This window comes from Phyllopteryx taeniolatus, chromosome 19 (assembly GCF_024500385.1).
Source record: "Phyllopteryx taeniolatus isolate TA_2022b chromosome 19, UOR_Ptae_1.2, whole genome shotgun sequence".
NCBI lineage: Eukaryota > Metazoa > Chordata > Actinopteri > Syngnathiformes > Syngnathidae > Phyllopteryx > Phyllopteryx taeniolatus.
This window is the reverse complement of record NC_084520.1, coordinates 13004285-13026487: the sequence shown is the minus strand read 5'-3', so window position 1 is coordinate 13026487 and position 22203 is coordinate 13004285. Positions and strand designations below refer to the sequence as shown.

The following is a 22203-nucleotide window of genomic DNA, read 5'->3' as shown; positions in this document are numbered from 1 at the left end:
ATGTTAAGGATTCTATCTAGAGAATCATAGAGAAACTAAACGGTTTGATCTTTGCAGGTTTTATTTGTTTCTCAAATACAGGAGAGTTAATGTACAGAATGACAAAGAATATCATCAAGAACTGTACAATATTTACACGCCTTTTTTTCCTTTTTTTTAAATGGAAAATTAGATTGTTTTCAAAATAAGTATGCACATACATCAAAATGATAAAAATGACATGACTATTTCCTTTTTAAATATTACCTATTTATACTCCTTCTTCCCACACGGGAAATGGACAGTTTACTTCTTTTTCTTTGCATCTGCATGAATGATGACTGAACTGAAGCACAACAATGTAAAGTTTCAAATACACTCCCCACACGTTTTTCTCTCCTTTTTTTTAAATTATTATTTTACACCCACTGTATTTGATACATTATGTCTGTCTTAATGTCTGTTCTTAAGTGTTGAGGGGAAGACAGCTTGGATATGTGGGTCACGATTGTATACTGAAGGTGTGGACAATATAAAGTATTGAAAATGTTAGGGCAGCAATCCAGCGCTTGTTAAGTTAAAAACCTCCTCATATAAATAATAAAAATGTTTATATATTATCACACGGCTGAGTCGTGCTGCCCTTCACGTAGCACAGAATGAGAGAGAGACACACACATCTAATGGTTCGAGTCCATGTTTACGCTGCTCACGGCACACTCCACACGCAGTTTAAAAAGCATTCTCGCCCTCTTTCAGTCTTTCCCAAAGCCAACAGCTGATGTTAGTCTTTTCAAAAAAATAATTTATGTAAAAACTAAGCAGTAATAGTTTCTCTTCGAGCTATTGTCTTAATGACGCACAGTTAACGAGATGTTAGTGGCTCCTCTGCGGACTTGGCGTTGCTCCTCGCTTTCCGACCTTGCGTTCCCATTTCACGGGTGGTCAAATTGCTCTTGAACCGCAAGTGACCCCTAATCCGGTTGGGTCCCACTCCTCACAATGAAACGCATTTCTTTAGTCATTGTTCAAGAAAAAGAAGGAAAAAAAAAAAGGAGGCCATTGTTTCTGAGCCTCCCTCGAGTTCATCAAGGGCTTTGAAAATACATCCTCAGATCTTTGAGATTTGAGAAAAATTGATGGGTTGGGGGGAAGGGGGTCTGTACAGTGGGATCCATCAAGTTCATTATTTTTTTCTTTTTCATATCCTCCGACTTTAATTAATCTCATCCCTCTCAGGCTTTGGTGCTGAGCGTGAGCAGCTCGATGAAGGAGCCGAAGAGCGTGTCCAGCCAGCTCTGGTTGGCCATGCACTGCTGCACCACTTCCTCCTGGCCCGGGTCCTCGGCCGCCTGCTCGATCGTGTTAGTCTGCGAAAGGTGGGACGGAAACACAGATCCTGAGACTCGAGCACGGCTGCATGTTAGCTCTGCGACATGAGAGGTGGCCGAGCTTACCTCTTTCTTGCACTGTAAGAACGTGTGGTATTTGTAGTGATGCAGGGAGTGGTACAGACTGTAGATTCGATATGAGTCAGATGACAGCTTAAGGTCCTGGACAAAAAGAGCATATTTTAAACTTTTTACACCAAGTAGAGGTTTTATTCCTAAACAGTATATTTAACATTATTGTGAGTCACTGTAATGTTATGCAGTATGAACATTAGCATGGTGCTTAAATATAGGAAACTTTTTAAAAAAAAAAATTTACTTCAACGAATATTCAAAATGTATTGCACATAAAAGTTAAAAACTGTACCTCAAATGTTTACAAACAAAGTTCTTAAAGATTAAATGAAAGTATATTGCATTTCAAAGTTTGAAAAGACTGAACAGCACTTTGAGAATCACTGTTTTAACCAATTCAATAGAACAGCAAAAGCTGACAGATTACTGATAAATACAGCACGTCAACATTTCTGCCTTGTGTTGTAACGATTACTTTTGCTCCCTTTACAAGAGAGGGAGAAGGATAATAATGACTGTTAGGGACGCACCAAAACTTCTGTCACCAACTGTTTTCGGGCGAAAATGGCCCAAAAAGTGCATTTTCAGTTTTTGGCCGAATACTTCTGTCACCAAAACACGCGGCCGAAACAGGGTGTTGTGATGAGGCAGGTAAAAAAAAAAACTTTAAAGCAAGCACTCTGGGCGGGCTAAGCAGTGCGAAATCCCGGTCTCTGTCGTGGCTGGGCAGCCGCAGGGCACTGCATTAGAGCTCAGGGTTAAGATTCGATTTTGGAGGAATAGAGGGGGGGCTGATCGGAGTTAGCGGTGCCTCACGCCGCCGTGGCCGCTCAGGGTGTACCTTGGGTGGCCACGCATGTGCCGCCGACCCGCTGAACTGAGCGAAGGTGGGCGGGGAGCACAAAATTCCCCCGCCGCGGCAGCCGGCCATTGGCCCGGGGCGAGAAGGCTGCCTGGGCACTGAGGACTGCCTCGCCGGCGGCTGTGATAGTGTGCGCATCGCTCAGTAGGAACCAGAGAGCTCGCGCTGTAACAAATTTTGCAAAGTCCAGAAAATTATCCAGCCGAGGAATTTTTTATTTTTTTATTCTTTTTTAGGTTTTTAATTTAATCTAATTTCTTTCACTGTTTCAGTTTTCGGCCTTCCGGTTTCAAGGTACCCAAACTTAAAATATTAGCAGCACACCTGTGGTTTAGGCAGGGTTTTCTTGACTCTGTTGAGGGTCTTTCGGTTGTAGGCGTCTCCGCTGAGCCGCACCCTCACCACTCCTGAGTCCAAGGGGTCCACGATGATCTGGGGGTATGCATGCACAACCTCCTGAGGAAGAGGATGCAGCAAAACATTAGGAGTTGTGACACACTGGACATCATACAAATCGTCATTTTAATTACACAGATGTACAGACGCTCCCCTTGTTATGAACATTCAACTTACGTCGATTCAAACATACGAACGCTTCCATGTACCAGTTCCATCCAAGTTTGAGACGAAAATGATAGCCGAGGCATTTCCTCTTAAAGAGAATATGTAGATTGTAATTGATATAGATCAGTGATCTCAAAACGTGGTTCGTGAACAATCAATGACTTAAATGTTCAAATTGTGTATAATGTCACAGTGGCGTCAACCTTTTTTTTCCAATCCAGTACAGTAAATTTGTTAAATACAATTCAGTTGTACGTTATTTAACTTTTAAGTACAATACATTTACATTTAATCTTGAGAACAGTTTTATTTCAAGCATTTATTTACCTTGGGTAAAAAATATTTAAAACCACTGATGTAAATGATATATAAAGGTCGCCATAATCGGAGGAAGCAAGCACGTTCAGAAAAATGAGGCATGAACATTTTGCTCGGGTTCACTCTATTACAGTGTTTTATTTAAAATGTTTTAGTATTAAGAACCATACACTGCTGAGACTGGAAATGCTGGAGACCTAGAGAGCAGGCGCTAAGGAATATGTAGTGACAATGAAACTAGCAAAATAATCTACAAACAATTTAAGATACGAACAGGCTTCTGGAACGCAACTCGTTTGTAAAATGGGGAGTGTGTGTATTTAATGAGTAGTTGACACACATTTGGCAGCAATGCCGTCAAAGTACATCCAGTTACAGGAGACCTGAAGGACAGTTCAGAGCAGATTACCTGATGCTGAGAGCTCATGCTGACTCTCCTCAACAACCTCCGCTTCTGTTCACTGAGGATGCTGTCAATCTTCCTCATGGGGGGGAGGTAAAGCTCATCTGGCGGCCAATCAAGGTAGAGAAGGTGTCATTAGTCATCATACACCAAACTGCCACTCGCTTTAATACACAGGCTGACCCGTGGCGGCTCTTCTCTCGCTCCTCATTCTTTCAACAGATTCTATTTTGGTCTCGTATGTCAATAAATATAACAGCGCCTCTGCCAAGGAGATTATGCAGTACTGGGACTGCCATTTTTGTTTGCTCGTTAGTGAGTAGGATTGCACAAAAACTAACCAACCAAATTTCTTTGGCATTCATTTTAATGACAGGTGCAATCCTACTTCAAATTTGCTTTGCCAAAAATCTGTGATACAAGCACTCGATGGTGGCAGTGAATTTAAGTCAGTTTAGCTTACAGCTAGATAGTAAAGCAAAATATTAATGATTATTCAGGATTTTGGGGTGGCCAGTGGCCGTTTTCCACTAAAATATACACACACCTGCACTCAGCTACAGCAAAATCACAGTTCCGCATTTAGAACCAAAACAAGTGTATGCTGTACTAAGCTGACCTTGGCGTCACATCTTACCGAATGATGCATGATTGGTTGAAAACAAAGAAGTGAGAGATGAGAACAAACGTCTTCTCTTCTCCTGCCTTGCCACCAAGTGTAGAAACTAGAACGTAAGTGCGGTATTTCAAAGCATGCAAACGACACGGGCCATGTCAACTGTTTATTTTAGTCAATGCCACGGGCCGCTAAAAAATAGACGGCAGGCCGCAAATGACCCCCAGGCTGTAGTTTGAACACCCTGGAATAACGTATAGCATCGGTGTCAGAATGGATATTTGAACACAAACTATGGAGCAACACAGGTAGACAGATGATATAACAAAACTCACAGGCATACATTCCTTATCCTCTGCAAAGAACGACTAATATTAGTACTCATAATGTCCATTGAAGTAAAAAAGATTGATTGCTTTGCATTTCATTTAGTTATGTCATTATTGCTTGTTTTCATATAGGGTTATACTTATTCAAAAACAATAGGGGTTTGCACAAATCGGTGGTGACTGGAATTATTCGAGTGGGAGTGAATATGTGATCAGTGAGTCAAAGATATCATACTACTTTACTCTGAGAAGCGCTGCCACACCGCATTTACTTTAAAAAATACAAAATAATTCACGATTTTTAGCCTGTGTTTATGGCCGACGCCATTTTGCCTTACTGCGCATATTTTATGCACATATGCGGAGTTGGCCTTGGTGGCCGCAGTGGGGGGACAGCGAGACGATGATCTCTGTGGAATTAGTCAATGGATTGCCGAGCCTGAGGAGCTGCACGGATATTGCCAGAAAGGAGCCATTGCTGGAGGGGGATGCACGAAAGAGTGAATGGGACAGCATGGCAGATGACCAGAGCTAGCAAGCTAGAAAGAACGCAGCTGATCCCAGCCAGCTATGACTTACGGCACCGACAAGCACAAAACCAACCCGCGTTCTACCCATGGCCATGAAACAGCGAGAGATCTAGTAAGCAATTCGTAAGTCAGCCATTTGAAACCAAAAAGAAAAACTTTAATTACTGCCGACGCACTTCTGGTTAGATGTAATCTGCATTTTGTTGCCTTGTGACGTGTACTGACAATCTGTTCTACTTTGAGCTCATCTAAGGTGGCACTGGGTGGCATTCTTACCATCTGTGTCCTCCAAGGCTTGGATCATGTCGGGATCCAGAGCTGTGCTGACGAGCATTTCCACGTAGCTTCGGAACATTTCCCTCATTGCTCGGTTGTTCACGCCGCCTTTCACGGGCACTAAGTACAGGAGGAGTAGCTTTCATTTTCAGCCAAAATGTACATACAATATGTCAACCTTGTAAATCAGTAAAACTAAAAGATCTTACTTTCATTCTCACTAGCAGCTTCATCCGATGAATCCGAGTCTGAAGAGGAGGGAGCTTCCTTCAGCCACTTCTTCCTCTTCTTGGGTGGTGGTTCTGCCTTTACCTTGGGAGGTTTGGACTTCGGTGGGCGCTCGGGTTTCTCCTTTCTCTCCAGTGCTTTCCTCTCGTCCTTGGCCCTCCCACGTTCGGTGGCTCGTTTCTCTGCTTTGTCCTGAGCCGGTTGCACTCGCTGATCTTTCTCCGCCTCTCGCTCTTTCTCCTTGGCCTTGGCCACCGCAGCTGAGGACTCCTTTTTCTCCCGTTGTTCTTTTGCCGGCGGTGGGGTCGTTCGCAATTTCTCCTTCTGCTCCTTCTCCCGCTGGCTGGACGGGGTTAATCTCTCCTCTTTTGGTTGAGCTTGGCTTGCGGGAGGGGAAGCCATTCTGGGGAAGGACTGGCGCCTGTGACGCAATGAAAAGTTGAATTAAAATGCCCAATAATTAGCAATCTATATTCTACAAAAGCTTGTTATTAAATGGACGTTGTAAGCAAAGTTCTACAGCAAAAGCTGGTCAAACCCCAGAGTTATGGTACCCGCCTCTGCTCCCCTCTGGTATTCCTTCATTATTTATTGCAGGCTGAGCTGAAGGAAGTCAAATTGGTTGAATTGTCATGATGACAAAGATGTGTACCTGAGAACAGGCGCGGTCCTGCGCCACGGTCTTCGAGAACAGACTCTGACGTAGTCCTTCTTATTAACGTTCTCCAAAAACTTGACATAGATGCGCTGGTAACGTCTTTTGGCATCTCCAAAGTAGCCAAGATACTGAGAGAGGAAAATCTTACATCAGTCAAAGGGCTTCCACCCTAAAATAAAGTTAGTAAGCTGAGTAGTGTGCAGCTTCCTGAGGTGACCTCACATTGCTTGTGGCACAGAACTGTCTTTGTCCATCTTTGATCTCTGGACTGAACTTCTGCAGCAGGGCTTTCTGGACCCTCCAGATGGGTGGAGGCTCCCGGCCCGTCTGCAAGGCCAACTGTTCCAAGAAAAACATCAGCATTACACGGTTAATAAAATTGTGTTCGCCCCTGTCAACAATTTAGATATTTAGATGACATTCAATAAAACAAACAACACAAATACAGTTGTTGTTGCTACAACGTTTGGCTTGTCCCATCAGGGGTCGCCAGAGCGACTCACTTGCAATATTTGTGTGGCACAGTTTTCAACCCACCCATTTCTTGGGGTCGGGAATCAAACCTGTGCCATCTGCACAAGAGGTAGCAGCATGTACCACTACACTACTACTGTAAACAACACCAAACAGTAAACCTCCAAATATTGAGTAATTGACAACCCGCCCATAAAAATGTTTAACTGCCTATATTAGGTTATTGGTGGAGGTTCACATTAGTATATTCAGACACACGTACCTTGAGTGTTCGAATGTCCTCCACGCGGACCACAAATTCATCCCTCTCTCTGAAGATGCCCTCGCCGCCGCTCTCGCTGTCATCCTCCTCACTCTCTCCCGCAATGGCCGCATCCTCCTGCTTCTGAGCCAGGTGCAAGTTGGTGTTCTTTGGAGATGGTCGCTCTTCTTCGGGAGAGGCGGCGGACTCGGGTGAGGGTGTCGGAGACTCCTTTTGGGGAGAAGCTTGTGCAGGAGGAGTTGGGGTCAAAGAAGTGGGGGGAGGAGAAGGAGGAGAAGTGGCAGGCGGAGGGAGGGTAGCAGTCAGGGGAGGCGGTGGCGTCTGGGATTTGGCGGCAATGGGACTCGAGGGCTTGGAGTTCTCCTGTTGTTCTTCTGATGGAGGAGGAGGCGAGGGCAGAGACAGAGGAGGAAGAGGGGAGGGAGGAGGAGAGGAGGAGGCAGGAGAGGGAGGGACAGAAGGAGGTTGGCAAGTTGCGGTTGCAGGAGGAGGAATCTCCGGGAGGGACGCTGTAAGGAAAGAGATCCATTTGATAGATCAATGGCAAACTGTACAAGCACCGCATTGTATTTAAATCAAAAACATAATTAGACAGTGTATTTAACAAACATACAGGCTGGGCGATTAATAATGTGCCAACTGTTGATGTAAATGTATGTAAAGACCTTGTGGTAAATGCGAGATGGCATCTGCTCCTGATTAAAAATGCTAATTTTAACTAATCCTCATGGCAATGCAAAAAATGGCTGCATAATTATAGAAAATGTATATAATTCCATGAATATTGCATACATTTTTCCAATTACAGTAACATACAGGACAGTTCTTTTAAACAAAAATACTCCTTATTTTACACTCAATTACATGCAAGTCTGTCAGGGGATACATACTCTGTCTGTGCTGTCAGAAGCATCAGTTAAAACATGAACAAATACGGCATGGCAAGATTAAGTCATGGATACTAACAAGTCATGAACATCTATATTCAGAAGCGTAGAAGTTCCTGATTATTTACATTATGTATAATGACATTCTGTGCATTGAGTATGAACTAGACTTTACACCGATTTGATCGGGCTGATCGCTATCGGCCGATATTTAGCATTTTATGCTGATCGGCTGGTCGGCTTTAATGTCATAATTCGCCGATCCGATCCGGAAAAGACATGAACTCCGCGCCGCCGCGTGCACAGTATATTTGAATCCAAAAGCTAGTTTATTTTTAGCATTGTCGCGTGTCTTGACGTAGTCCTGTAAATATCTGACGGCCAATGAAGTTATTGAAAAAAATAAATAAAAATCGGCGTGTGGGACAGGCAACATGTCGGAGACAAACAACACGTAACGCCTGCATCAGACTACAAGACAAATTTGCTCTTTCACGATTGCACTGTCAGACTACTGCAATAAAATCTTGTATTCCAATACAACCGCATCCCGTTTTTTATCATTGGGCTTTATCTTGTCAACTCAAATGCGACCGGATACACTTGTTACCGTGGCGACGACAACAAGAGTGGAGCGAGCCGACTGTATTATAAGGACAAAATGGGAGAAAACGTGTGTTGGTGGTCACCAGTGCTCAGGACAGGAGAGGTCGTTCGTTTAAGGCTTGCTTGAGGTGTGTTCACGTACTTTGAATATGATACGGCTCACAAGCAGGCGATAAAATGTTATGTAGCCTACCTAGCAAGCAAGCGGTAGCACGAACGGTTGGACGTAAACATGCCGCCGTTCTGGCGATTCATGCTCTAAAGTTTCGGTGTGGGTGAAGTAATTTAATTAAAAATAAAGTAATTTAATTACAGTAAGTTAGCACCCATTGTTTCTGTTATGTAATGTGGGTTTGACCTGACTGATTAGAATACACGATCTGACTAGAGCAGTGATTTCCAACCTTTATGGAGCCAAGGAACATATTTTACAAGTGAAAAATCTCACGGCACACCAACAAACAAAAATGTCACAAAAAGTGGATACATTAATTACTGTATTTACTTCCTGCCATCTAATAGAAGACCATTAATTTGTTCTGTCTGTCACTATGCCTAACTGACATAAATAGAGGAACAAAACTACATTATTTATTGTAAATATAATTTTTGGAGCAATTAAGTACATACAGTAAATGAACAGGTAATTTAATCATCTTGTGATCGGATCGGTGATCGGTTATCGTTTTTTTAAACTTGCTGATCGGTGATCGGCCCCAAAAATCCCGATCGTGTAAAGCCTAGTATGAACAGGTATGAGCTGTGGTGGGGAATAACCAAATACAAATAATGAACTTTTTTTCAGGTGTCTATACTTTATTTGAATATTTGTTTTTCTGAGGTTTTTACTTTTACTCTCTACATTTGCATACAGCTATCGATACTTTCTACTTTTGTCAACTTCCACAGATGACACGACATGAAAAGGATGTAAATAGAGAGGTATAGTCAACTGCGGTTGAGATTTTGATTGATTAATTGAGATCTTGGACAGCAGCGTCGTGGAGCCTTGTGGAGGAACATAAACCAGGGAGCTTTAACAACAATGACGCAACTGAATTGACAAAGCAAGACATTCCCCATTGAAGTCATAGTTTAAGAGAATTGCTTGATGTTGTCAGCATATCATGTTGTTTGGAACACGTTTTGATAGATGATCCAACGTTAGCTAGCTCTCAAACAACAACATGCATCATCTAACATGATTTTGTTTCTTCTCAGTATTGGAATTATGCAAGTTAGTAAAAGGGGGAAACTATTTTGTGTGCAGAGACGTTTTATTCTTGCACCAAGTTATCAAAACCGGTATTGCATGTGATTCATTTTTACTTTTGTACTCATCTCATTCACTTCCTAGAGTTTTCAAAGCAGAGTTCCCCATTATGCCAGCCATTTTAGAGCATTTTGAATATATTGAATACACAGAATATTGTGTCAACGTGTTCTATGACAATATAAGCACTGAACCAACTAAAAGAAAAAGCAGACTCTTCTTTCGTCAGAAAAAAAGTTAGTTTCTAGCTTTTAATCAGCAGGAAAACACTTAACTGGTTCCTGACCAAAAAAGTAGAGAAAATTAGCTTTTTGTGAAAATAAACATGTCACATGAAGAAACATGATCAGTGACTGACTCTAATATTTTTTGCTTCTGTGACACTTCAAACTATAAAACAACAAAAATAAGACTGAGAAGGGGCTTTTGATGGGAAAATATTAAGATACAGATATAAAACTTAGAAACGAGCGTTGGAGCAATGCTGACTCACCACATGTCTCAAGAGCTTTTTTACACGGCGTTCGGCATTTATTTCTGACATTTAACGTATTAGCATTTATCTCCCTTGTAATTGACGTGACAAGCCGAGATTCACCCCCTCATGCTTATCTTCTGCTCCAAATCTGTGCTGATCTTAAATCCAAAGGAATGCAACGCTACCATATACAGGTATCTGTTAGTTATTACAGTAGTGTAGAAACCTGCATTTCACAGACAAGCTGGGCAAGACCCTCTTCTATATCTAAAAAACGTACTTGACTATTATATTCATTGGTGGCAGTAAATAGTTGGATTCAAGTTGACTGATATAAATATCCACGGCAGTGATGAACTAAGTACATTTCAGAATCTGTACTTTGTTTTACCTTAAGTACACAAGTTGAATCAGTACTTATACTTTTACCAGTCTTTTTTCAAAAATATCTGTACTTCTACTTAAGTACAGACTAGTACTTTTGCCACTTCTGAGTATGAGTGAGTGAAGCCTTACCTTCAAGCTTAGGGGCGCCTAGCATCTCCAGCTGCGGCTCTCTCTCCTCCATCATATCGCTCTCCTCATCCCCTCTAGAACTTCTCTCGTCGTCAATCTCCTCATCCTTGTTCTCGTCCATGTTTTCATTCTCCGGCTGGAGGATGCAGGGTTCATTCGGCGGGGGTTGTGCGTGGGGCGTATGAATGTCAGTCTGAGGGCTAAGGGTCGGGGGCTGCAACGGGGGTGTCAGAGGGGAGTGAGAAGGTTGCGCCTGAGGTGGTGGAGGCGGTATCGAGTGATGGATGTTTGCGGTCAGCTGAGGAGTGTCGTACAGGGCGGAAATGGCTGAGGAGATGCTCTTCTGAAGGTCTTGGTTCTTTCCGACCGAGTCCTCCTCATCTGAGGAGAACGACGGTAGGGTCTCCAGGTTCCTCTTCAGCTCGTCCTCCAAGCGCTTAGGGCTGGGGCAGCTGCCTAGGGCAAGACCACCATTACCTTCACCATCCCCAAATGGAGGTGGTGGTGGAGGAGGTGCTGGGGATAGTGGGCGCAACCCTGATTTACACGGGGAAGTTTCACCATTGTCAGCTTCCATTCCGGGGGAAATATCCAAGCCTGGGGGTCTCTTCCCTGTCTTAAGGAAGTCCAAGAAAGAAGCAACCAAGCCAGCCTTGGACTCAGGGTCCTTCTCATCACCCTAGAAGTGACACATGACGAAGATTTGAGATTGACTCAGCTCAACATACTCAAAAACAACTAGTAGCATAGAAAACTGCAGCAAAAATATTTCAATTCAATAGTTATTATTGAACAGTAGTTCTTACCCTTTCCTCCAGACCATCCCCATCTATTCCTTCATCCATCATCTGACTTTTCTGCTTGTTTTTATCCTGCGCCCTGGTGCTTTCAGTGCTGCAAGGACCAGGACTGAGCCCAAGTGAGGGGGCTGAGCCTACTGAGCCATCAGACAAAGCAGGGTCTGTGCCAGACAGAGAGTCTGTCCTCAGCAAGGCATCAGAGGACGACATGGGAATTGGCAACTTTATCTATTACAAAAAAAAGAAAAACAAATATGATATATTATTTGGAGCAGACATTAAACAAGAGCATTGAATTGTTTAACGTCTTGAATGGTGGTCCTTGCTTTAGGATTTGCAAAGGCCACCAATGGAACTGAAATAACTGAAAAAGCTTTATCCTATTGAAACAGTCGCTCTCAAACTGAGGTCCAGGAACCCCCATGGCTCCAAAAGCCATAACTTGGGGGTGAGCAAAATAATGCAACATACAGTATCCATCCATTTTCTGAGCCGCTTCTCCTCACTAGGGTCGCGGGCACATACAGTATCCTTTTTTTTTTTAAAGTGCATACCTACATATGGCAACCGGTGCGCCAATAAACAACAACACTAAACCAATTATGCCTCCCCACCTAGCTCTGATATAACTGTAATGCATAACATAAAACAAATCACTGCATGCACGCAGCATTTCTAGCTCTCTTACACATTTTTCTTAGGTGGAGTTGTAGTACTGGTGAGACAAGGTGACCTCGGCAAAATATTGCCGGCTTGGAAGCACATACGCCGTGTCAAACTTTTGCAAAATGGGCACCGTGTCTTTGGCCATGTTCAGCGCAATTTACTCAGTACCGGTAATTGTCTTCCACCATGCGCCTTTCTTGTCATACGAAAAACAATGAGAGAATGTTTCACTCATGTCTGTTTCCTAGCTTGAATAAAACTCACTAGTCGCTTTTTTCAAAAATAGCTAGACTGGTCAGAAAAAATAATAAATACAGTGTCCAACTCACTTAAGGGCCCGATTGACTAAACATTTGGACATGCAAAAATGTGCGCAATGTTCATTGCTCACGCAAACAGGAAGGAAGCTGATCTACTAACCTGGCGCACCCAGGATTGCATCTGCCGAATGTCATTTAAGTCATTTGTCAAACCTAAGATGAATTGCAATGGCAAATTTTGCATCTGTAAATACTGTGTCTGAAATACAGGCGCAAACCCGCACGAACAGCAGTGCCAGTGTAGTGCGGCAGGGAGAACTTTTCCACAGAGTAAACATTTCTTAAAATGCCAAAAGCAAAATTTATCCCAAGGTATCTTCTATTGAGCAATGCAATTTTGAAGTTCATGAATAATCTGAGGATTGATTTGGAGCCAGTCACAAGACAGACTCATGTCATTTCACCTATGACAAAACTCCCTTCAACTCTGCAATTCCTTGTGTCTTGAGTATTTTCAAGCACACAGTGACAAATGGTGCTGGGCTCTCCCAGAGCAGTTTTTCTGGTGTGCTGTCCAAAGTTTCAAACACAAGATGGATGGATACCGCTAATTCAAACGCACTCATGTGGTTGCTGGCTTCCCCCAAATTATCGGAGCAATAGATTTTTTTTCTGTAACCATTTGTCTTCCACTCACACTTCCAGTTCCATCACTTCAAACTTAATTGCGTTTGCACTTGCATTTTCCCCCACAAATTTTCCATGGTAAAAAAAAATTGAGTATGAGTGGTGGACGCAAAACTCTCTTTTCAAATACGGCTCTCAGCAACTTTCACACTTGTTGCCAAAAGAGCACGCAATCCATTAATATGAGTGAACACGCAATTTAGTGCCCGTGATTTGGATCTTGGTAAAAAAAAAAAAAGAGAAGAAAATCGCAATCTTTGTAGCTTCTGCACACAACGCCCGACTACAGAGAGCGAAATCTGTTAGTGTGAACATGCAATTTAGCGCCCGCTATTTGGGATCTTCAGGCCCTAAGTTGGCAACAATGACTATGCTTTTGTGAACTAGGTCCTTTCCATTTGCAGCCATGTTATTAGTGCAAGCAGTACATATCAGCTAGCGAAAGTGGATAATATTGAACTTAATTCAATTGAATTTGGTTAACTTCCTGGAACTTTAATTGAAGTTAGGGTTATGACGGGGTCCGTGGAAAAATGTGTTCCCTGTCAGGGGTCCCTCAACCCGAAAGGTTAGAGAACCCCCGTTTTAAATATGTAGTGCTACTAACCTTCAATGGTGGGATCGGTTCATGCTGTTGCTGTTGGGGCTGATGATGAAGCTGCTGCTGCTGCTGTTGCTGTTGGTGGTGGTGATGGTGATGCATCTGCTCCTGCTCCTTCCCGCTCATTTCCATGTACATATCCTCTCTCCGACCTCCTCTTCCTCTGCTCCCACGGCCCCGGCCTCTGCCTCGCCCCTCCACGTTGAACCCCCCTCCGCCACTGCCAACTGTTCCGCCCATCTCGCCCATCATTCCTCGCGGTGTGTAGGGCTCGGGCATGGGGCGAATGCGAGGCCTCCCTCTAGGCCGAGGGGGGCCCTCCCTCTTGGGCCTAGTAGGCTTCCGGCCTCTCTTCTTAGGGCCATCCTGAGGCAAAAGAGAGTGGGCACCCATTTGTGGGTAGCCAGAGGCATGGTAGAAGTCAATGTCACCCATCAAAGGGCTGAGAGAACCACTTCCTCCTCCTCCTTTCCTGCAGCTGGACACCAAATCTGGCAGAAGGTCTGGAAGCCTGCGGCTGTTCAACCTGATGTCAGCAGGCTGGTCAGCTTTATCCTCATCATCTTCAAACTCGTATTCTTGAGCATAACTTTTCTTAGGCAGTGTGTTTGGGTCCCTGCGCTCCTTTAAGAGGTGGAAAGAACTAGATTTGAGGAGTTTCTTTGGACGAGATGAGCAGAAAATCGGTGATTGGAGGCCTCCAGAAGCTGCCCCTGTGCTTGTTCCTCCAGGACCGGAGGACAGCTTTGCAGCGGGGTTGTTAGGTCCAGTATTATTCGAGCCCATACCCATAGCTGGGCCCTGGGACTGAATTAAACCAAGCTGTTCAGTGTTAACAGTGGAGGGGAGTTCGTGGGTTTTAAGGGAGTCAAGATCCAGAGTCATTGTGTTGTTGCTGGGCTCTTCCAGGCTATGACAGTAAGGCTCATAACCCTGATCTCCATGATGACCCATTATATCATAGCCAGCTCCACTACCGCCCCCTGGTCCACTGGCACTCTGTCCAGCTTTCATGGAGCCCATACCCTCTTGCCCAGTATGGCTTTCATTCATCTCCTCCTGCCCTGGTCCGGCACCACCAGCACAACTTGACTTGTAGTCCTCTGCGCAAAACATGTCTTCCATGCCTGGAAAAAAGGAGCGGTCCTCATCCTGGAGAAGGGAGTCAGGAAAGCAGATGGATGTTAGGGGAACAAAGCGATTACTTTGTTGGGTTTGGTCTTTCTCCACTGGGCTGACCGTGTCAAACTGGTGTTGCTCTGAGCGCTGTTGGTCTAACTGGCTCTGTTGGGGAGTGAGCTGGGACGGCAGTGGCTGCTGTGGCTCAGGCTGAGGTTGGGAATGTCCCGGGGCAGACGGAGGGGGTATATGGTGAGGGTGTGGGGTCTGTGGCTGGGCGTGAGGGTGGTGAGAATGGGCTTGCTGGTGCTGAGAGCTTGGGTGCTGCTGTTGCTGCTGAGGGTGGTGCTGTGAAAGGTGGTGCATGTGGGAGGGGGTGGGCATGGCGATTTCAGGTTCAGAGAGGAAAGAGTGGAGTTCAGAGGCCGAATGTGGCTGTGGGTGATGGTGAGACGGGTGCTGCCTCTGCTGCTGCTCCTGCTGTTGCTGTCTATGGCGCTCGCCGCTTCCTCCGCTCCGTCCGCCACGTCTCTCCTCTGCAATCGCTACATCTGTGCTGGAGGTCTGAGAAAGAGAGCGCTCCAGCATGTCCAAAGATGAGACCACTGAGCTTTGTTTGACTTGACCCTGTTCGTGTTGATGTGACGAAGGTCCATGGTTGTAATGAGCCGCTGCCACCTCTAAAGCCTGCGACTGGAGTTGAAGCTGGAGCTGGGTTGTTTGAGACTGAGCTTGAGCTGGATGTTTAGTCGAACCAAGTCGTCCACTAGCACTATCCATCACAGCTTGCTGTTGACCAATGGAGTGCTGCTGCTGTTGGGGATGGGAGTCAATCTTGTGGTGCTGCTGATGCTGTGGGTGGGAGTCCATTTCCGGGTGTTGCTGATGTGGTTGGTGGGAGTCCATTTTATGGTGCTGTTGGTGTTGCCGATGAGTGTCTAGTTTGTGATGTTGCTGTTGATGTTGTTGATGCGTGTCCATCTTGTGGTGCTGTGTATGAGACTCCAGCTTGTTGCGAGTCGTATGGGACAACACGGATTGGAGGAGGTGTGGTGACTGGTGGGACTGATCTGTGGGGGAGTCCATAAGAGATGCAGTGCTTTGAGGCTGAGAATGCTGTGGCTGGACTTCCGGCGTTTTCCGTGGATAAGGGATTTCAGCGCGCTCCTTTTTCTGTAGCTCCATCTGGTTGTGGGGTGGTATCTGTGAATGTGAAGACACATGCTGATTATGTGAAGAGTGTTGGGGAGCAAGGGAGTGCTGTGTATATGGGTCCCCTCGCCCATAGTGGACTACTGAGCCTAAGTTGTCATGGTGGAGAAGGTGCGAGTGCACTTGTTCAGCACTGCCTTGTCCCCCACTACTCCTGCTGCTCCCAACGGGCCTCTCGTTCCTTTGCTGTTGTCGATGATGGTGTTGCTGCTGCTGCTGCTGTTGTTGCTGCTGCTGCTGTTTCTTCAACGACATCTCCAGCTGACTGTCTAGCCCGGAGATAGACCCTCCAGACGTTGCATTACCTACCCCAGAAGAGGATGTGGCACTGTGGGTGCGTATGACACTCTGGGGGTGATACCTTTCTTCAGAGGACTTTCCCATGTCATAGCTCAGCCCTTTGTCAGCATCAGATGTTGGTGGCGCTGACTGAGGCTGAGGCTGTGTTTGCTGGGATGTCTGTTGGGGCTGCTGTTGGGGATGGTGATGAGAAGCCTGGGGAGCAGGACTCGCTTGTGCCTGCAGCAAGTGCTGAATCAAGAACTCATCATCATCATCTACTTCCTCTTGAGATCTCTGAGAACCAACTCCGAGCATTGACGTGTCAGCCTTTGTTTTAGAGGCAGTGGCGTGATAAGACTGAGGTTGGGAGCTAGGACCTCTGGTGTCAGTGTAGCCCTGTGGGGAGCTTAGGAAAGTAGGAGAGAGAACAGAGGAGATGTATTTATTTGAACCAGCACCTCCAGGAGATTGCGTGGGACATGCTGGCACCGGGGAGTGCAGCCCTGGGCGGATAATGCCCGAGTTTCCAGATGGGGAGGGACTAGAATCTGGAATATGGTAAGATCCTCCTCCACTACCTCCTCCACCCCTCTCACTGGTAATACCATTTCCTGCCCCTCCTCCTGACCCAGAGTTTCCACTTGCAGTACCACTACTGCTTCCTCCCCCAGATGCTCCACTACCTGATGAACCACTTGATCTTAAAAGCGCAGGGGAATGGCCTGGGGCACCATAACCTAATGATGGGCTTCCAGCTCCACCCAAAGAAGAGGGAAGTGATCCATAAGCAGAATCGGCTCCATATATATCAGTGGGATATGACTGACTTCGCCCTCCTAAACTTCCATAGCCTTTTCCACCAGTACCTGAGCTAAGGTCCTGGGCTTGTGGGGAACTGAAACCTCCATAGGACTGAGCAAGGTGAGAAGTAGGGGGCTGATTTGGGGAATATGACTGAGTCTGCTGCTGGGGTGGGGTCTGACCAGTAAGGGTAGAGGTAGGGGTTTTTACAGGGGGCACAGGAGAACCATAGCCAGAAAGGCAGGATTTGGGGAGGGATTGAGGTGTTGAGGTGGGAGGGGGCTGTTGCTGCTGAGGGGTTGGGGGAGGTGGAGCTGGTTGAGTGGGGGGTTGCTGCCTGGAGGGGGCTGCACTGGAGCTTGAGGTGGGGATTGAGTTGGAAGGGTGAGCCCCTGGGGTGGCAGAAGATGATGAAGAGGATGAGGAGGTAGATGATGCAGAAGGGGGTGTGAGAGGAGTTCTTGAGGACGATGCTGAACTTGCAGAGGAGTAACCACTGCTGGAGCTGCTTTTGGTACCTTTCCCAGCAGAGGAGGAAGAGGAAGAGGAGGATGAAGAATACGGAGGCTGAATGATTGGCCGATACTGCTCTGTACGAGAGGAGGCTTTGTGGTCAGATGAGGGGCTCTGGTCACCCAGCGGGCTGCAAGAAAGGCCAGCATGCCTGTGATGGGTAGCTAATTGTTGGTACCCTGCCCCTCCACAGCTGAGGTAGTGCTGTAGGGAGTGGGCAGCGGAGGATGAGAGCTGCGGCTGCGCTGGGGTGGGCCGCTGGTAGTGCTTGATAACGCTGTCCTGTCTGGGCACGGCCCGCTCCTGGGCCGAGTTGGACTGGGACTGGGACTGAGCTTGGGGCTGGGCTGAGGAGAATACTGAGGCATTATACAGCTGGGAGGACTGGTCCTGGAGCTGTGATGACAGCAGGTTGAACTGATGAGACTGCAGGTGCCTTGCAGAGGATGCCTGGGCTGATGAGGCACCTGTAGGGTCTTGGCTGCCCCTGTAGGCTGCTGCAGCAGCGCCCTGCGAGGACAGGAGTCTGTCAAAACCCAGGCTCGACTGGGAGGGAGCTTTGATGTGTAGTAAGGGGTCGTGTGGGGAGAGTAGCCCGTTGGATGTGGGGCTAAACGTGGGTGTGTCCTGGAGGGAAAGGGAGGCACCGGGAAAGGAGCGGCTGGAAAAAGATGCTGGATGCTGATAGGCTGAGAGAGCAGAGGAGGAGGGGAAGGAGCCTGAGCCAGGAAGAGCTCCAGAAATGAATAATTCTGGAGGAGCAGGTGTGTGCATCGCTGTTCAGGAGGGGGACAAAAAAAACACAAATGAAAAATTACTCAGACTCCATTTAGTCATTACCTCAATGCGAATAAGAATCATATCCTATGAACCCCTGTATTTTTGGGGGGGTTTTATCTTAAAAAAAAGAAAAACAATCACCACATACAACACAGTGCAAGCTGGATGATAATAGAAAAGACAGAAGGTTATTTAAATGTCATATTGACAGTGGGGCATGTTTGAATGTCAACACATGAGGGAAGAGTGAACACAGTCCCACCTGTCTGCCAGGAAGGTGTGCGGAACTGGGAGAGTAAGGAGGAGGCGGAGGGGGGAGCCTGGGGACCCCGAGACTCCAATGCAGAAATCAGATTCATGACTGAGGCATCAGGGGCCGAGGGGCTGGCATGGTGCAGGCCAGTGTCAAACAGCCCCGACAGACCTTTTAGAAGGAAATATCATGTAACATGCCTTCAAAATAATTTGAATATGTTGAAGAGAAAAATACCATTCTCGCAATGATGAAACACATGATGATTATTAGCAGCTATGCCTTTACAACTTTGTTGCCCACAAGCCCCATAAGGGAAAGAGAAGAGTGAGCATCAAAAGAAAAGCCTAAGATATGACAAGTTGTCAATACCTAGATAAGGCTACTCTACAGTACTGCATTGAAATTCCATCTACTTTTACAATAAAACGGTTGCCACAATGTATCTTATTACAATATAGTCCTCAGATCTGATCCATTTTGCATATTGACTATTTTTACTACAGGCGGACAGTACTTACACTTAAATCAATGCCTCAGTAATGGATTTTACTCCCACTTATAGCCTGCAAAGTGATTCAGCAGCAGAGAATTATTTGAGCCTAAAATCACAATTGTAATGTAATTATTCCCACAGAAGACAAACGCAACGGTTAGGGTTTTAATTAAACACTTTTATCCTTTTTTATATGAAATTAATATAACTCTATATGTGGCATTGACATTGCCTCCAAGTGAAAAAGTATAGAACAATTAGAATTGTATTTGTTTTCTGATCAATCCCAACTGGATTTCTTGAAGTGCACATCCCAGCCAGGACTTGCACAGCCAGTTGGCCACACCATAGTTCATTCCTGCGGCCCCTAATGTTGGGGACATGGTAGGTATGACATTTATCTCACCCAAACTCCGTCCAGCTGCTCCCCAAGCCCCGCCTTGTCCGGAGCTCCCTGGGTGGTGATTGGTGGCATAGCCCTGCAGAGGGTGTGGGGTGGCGTAGGCTTGGCGGTGGAGGAGCTCAGACTCAGGGTGGGATGATCTGGAACTCCCATACACAAGACTAAGAGGAGGAGGAGGAGCGGAGGACGATGAAGTATCATTAATTTCAGAGAACATTTGCATAAACATCAGCTCGCACCTAAAAAAAAAAAAAAAAAAGGTGACAGCCTCCCTCCAAAATCTCATGCCATTAAAATGTGTGTTTTAAATCTCAAATCCTCACATGAATGTCATCAAGGCTCTTGATTCCCTTTCAACATTGACAATCATTCAATGTCAATGTCACAAGAATAAAACTCGACAGTGGCGTTTACATTATTCATATCATTGCTCTTATATAAAAGAGTAATAGTGATAATAGTTGTGTATTGCAACAGATATGCAAACGTGACTAGTGACTAGTGTGGCATGCATGAAGTGAACATGCAGTGCAGGCTGATCGTTTGTTAACATGTTAGCAATTGTGCTGGCTTGTTGGGAGCACTGTGCACGGCAGCGAGGAGAGCAAATCAGACGCACGGCCTTATTATATCTGTGCGAGGTCGGCATTTTGGGGTGAAAATAAACCAGATTAGTGTACCACACCACATCTATCTTGATTAATATAAGAACAGAAGAGACGAGCTATTCATTGATGTGGCTAATAACTGGATGCTACGGCTCGACGTATATAAACTGGTAAACATCAACAACGGTGCCTCTCATTTGGCCAAAGCATCGCGTCCAAAAAGGGATGCAATAGCTTTTAGAGTTCGAGGAGCGGGGGTGGCAAAATGTGCTGGAAGCGGCTAGCTAAGTGATGCTAGCAGGCCGCAATTGACTTCCGTGCAAAGCTAGCTCGCATGCTAACGTAAAAGGTAGCAGAGGTCTCATAAACGATTCCAGCATTTCGTACATTTTATCCACGTCGAAATCATGATAATCATCTATTTCTTAAGCCTCGTTGACCTTATTGTTTTTATTCAAACAATTAGATATGGTGGGAATGGTATGATTTTATTATGCAAATGAGCCTACTATGAGCCCACCGCAAATCATCTCCAATCATGTATGGGACAGATGCCGCAAAAAATAATAATAATAAATCAATCAATAAAAAGTGGACATTTTCAGAGCAATCGCGCGCGCCCTTCCACATTTTTTTCCTTTACGATGCACCATTGAAGATGGCTCCACAAATGCACCCTCCAATTCTTGTTGATATCTGTCAGGAGGGGGCTGCTGTGGAGCTTTTGCAGCATTCGAACACATTTATTTATTTGTCAGAGCATGTACAGGCCTGCAAAGTGAAAAACCTGTGGAGACGCTCTACCACTTCCAATCCACCATCTCCCACATCCAGTTCTACCTCAAATCCAGTGTCTGTCAATCACATTCAATTCACCCCCCTTTTCCTTTCTCCACCCCGCCCACCCCCACGACACGCACACCGCTCCATTGCTGTTGATAATGTTATTACTATGCAACTCTTTGGGATGACAATGCATCGGTGTTCCGAGTGCGTGTGTGGAGCGTGAAGCCAATGGCGACAATGTGTTTACACGGGGCAACACGGTGCCCTGCCATGTTCGGCACTGATGCATGCATGCACATTGTCTGGCTGGTGGCTATTACCTTGCTTTGGCCGATCTCTCGTAACTCCATCCTGCTCCAGCGCCCAAATCGCCGAACCCTGTTCCGGGGTAATTTCTATCCATCTATATGGGGAGACAACCGTGTGCGAAAGCGACGTCGCAAGGCGGGGGGGGGTGGAGGGAGGAGGGGGGGAAAATCCAGTCTTTCCCGAGCTCCGTTTCAGGCTATTTTCCCTGGTTTCGTAAGCAAGTCATCCGGAGTGGAAAACAGCATATTGAAAGAGAAATGGAGGGGAGGAGGAGAAAGCTGGATGAAAAAAGAGGGGGGTCTATGGGGTTATATTCCAACCGCATCGATAAAAGACAGTCTTCCTCATTTTCCTCCGTCCACGTTTATCATTTCCACGAAAGTAGTCCAAATCCGGTCCCGCTCATGATGAAGATGTCGCGGATTTGGCCGCCAATGGGCGAAACGCTGATGAACATTTGATTTCCAACGCGTCCCCCTTTTTTCTGTCGCTCTCTCTCCTCTGTGGTGCCTCCTCCCCTTTCTTTAAGCTAGTCTTTTTGGCTACGCTGCTAGCGCCATGTAAAATATGGCAAAGGAAAGTGGAGAGAGCCACGTCGGTAGCGAGCGGTCCCCCGACAAACACTCACACATCACAACACAGGACGGGCGAAGAAATCCCTCAATTTAAATGTTTATCCTTTTCATGCAAATATCCGCCACCATTGAGCGCCCCCACCCCACCCCCCCGCCAGTATGCTAACAGCTAGCCGCAGATGCTAGCTGTCAGGAAAAACGCATACGAATAAAAGTGGCTTTATTTCGCCCTCAATAAATGCCAAGTGCCCGAGTTGGAGAATTGTGCTATTCGATTAAAAAGCGCCCGCAAACGGAGAAAGATACTGGAGTGGTTAGAAATAACAA

General features: G+C 45.8%; 1 protein-coding gene across 2 annotated transcripts; it reads right to left on the bottom strand.

Annotated features, from left to right (window-relative positions):
* Window positions 1-43: 43 nt before the first annotated feature.
* prr12a (proline rich 12a) lies at window positions 44-21995 on the bottom strand. Of its 2 annotated transcripts, none has more exons than XM_061757374.1 (15): window positions 21313-21995; window positions 19602-19837; window positions 18709-18870; window positions 13746-18442; window positions 11532-11753; window positions 10726-11404; window positions 6966-7474; window positions 6452-6568; window positions 6224-6357; window positions 5553-5992; window positions 5344-5463; window positions 3599-3696; window positions 2632-2763; window positions 1437-1532; window positions 44-1349 (listed from the first exon to the last, which is right to left on the bottom strand). In XM_061757374.1, exons 1-15 carry the CDS (start codon window positions 21393-21395, stop codon window positions 1215-1217), a joined length of 7860 nt encoding a protein of 2619 aa, XP_061613358.1. In that variant the 5' UTR covers window positions 21396-21995; the 3' UTR covers window positions 44-1214. The 2 variants fall into 2 exon arrangements, with proteins under 2 accessions (XP_061613358.1, XP_061613359.1); XM_061757375.1 differs by having other exon boundaries at window positions 19602-19759.
* Between the last annotated feature and the right edge of the window lie 208 nt (window positions 21996-22203).

Excerpts from the sequence above, each read along its gene's own strand:
- prr12a (XM_061757374.1), bottom strand. The coding sequence starts at position 21,395 with ATGGATAGAAATTACCCCGGAACAGGGTTCGGCGATTTGGGCGCTGGA. Across the intron at positions 6,569-6,965 it reads AGGACATTCGAACACTCAAG|TTGGCCTTGCAGACGGGCCG; the intron begins GTACGTGTGTCT and ends TTCTTGGAACAG. Across the intron at positions 5,464-5,552 it reads AGCTGCTAGTGAGAATGAAA|TGCCCGTGAAAGGCGGCGTG; the intron begins GTAAGATCTTTT and ends TCCTGTACTTAG.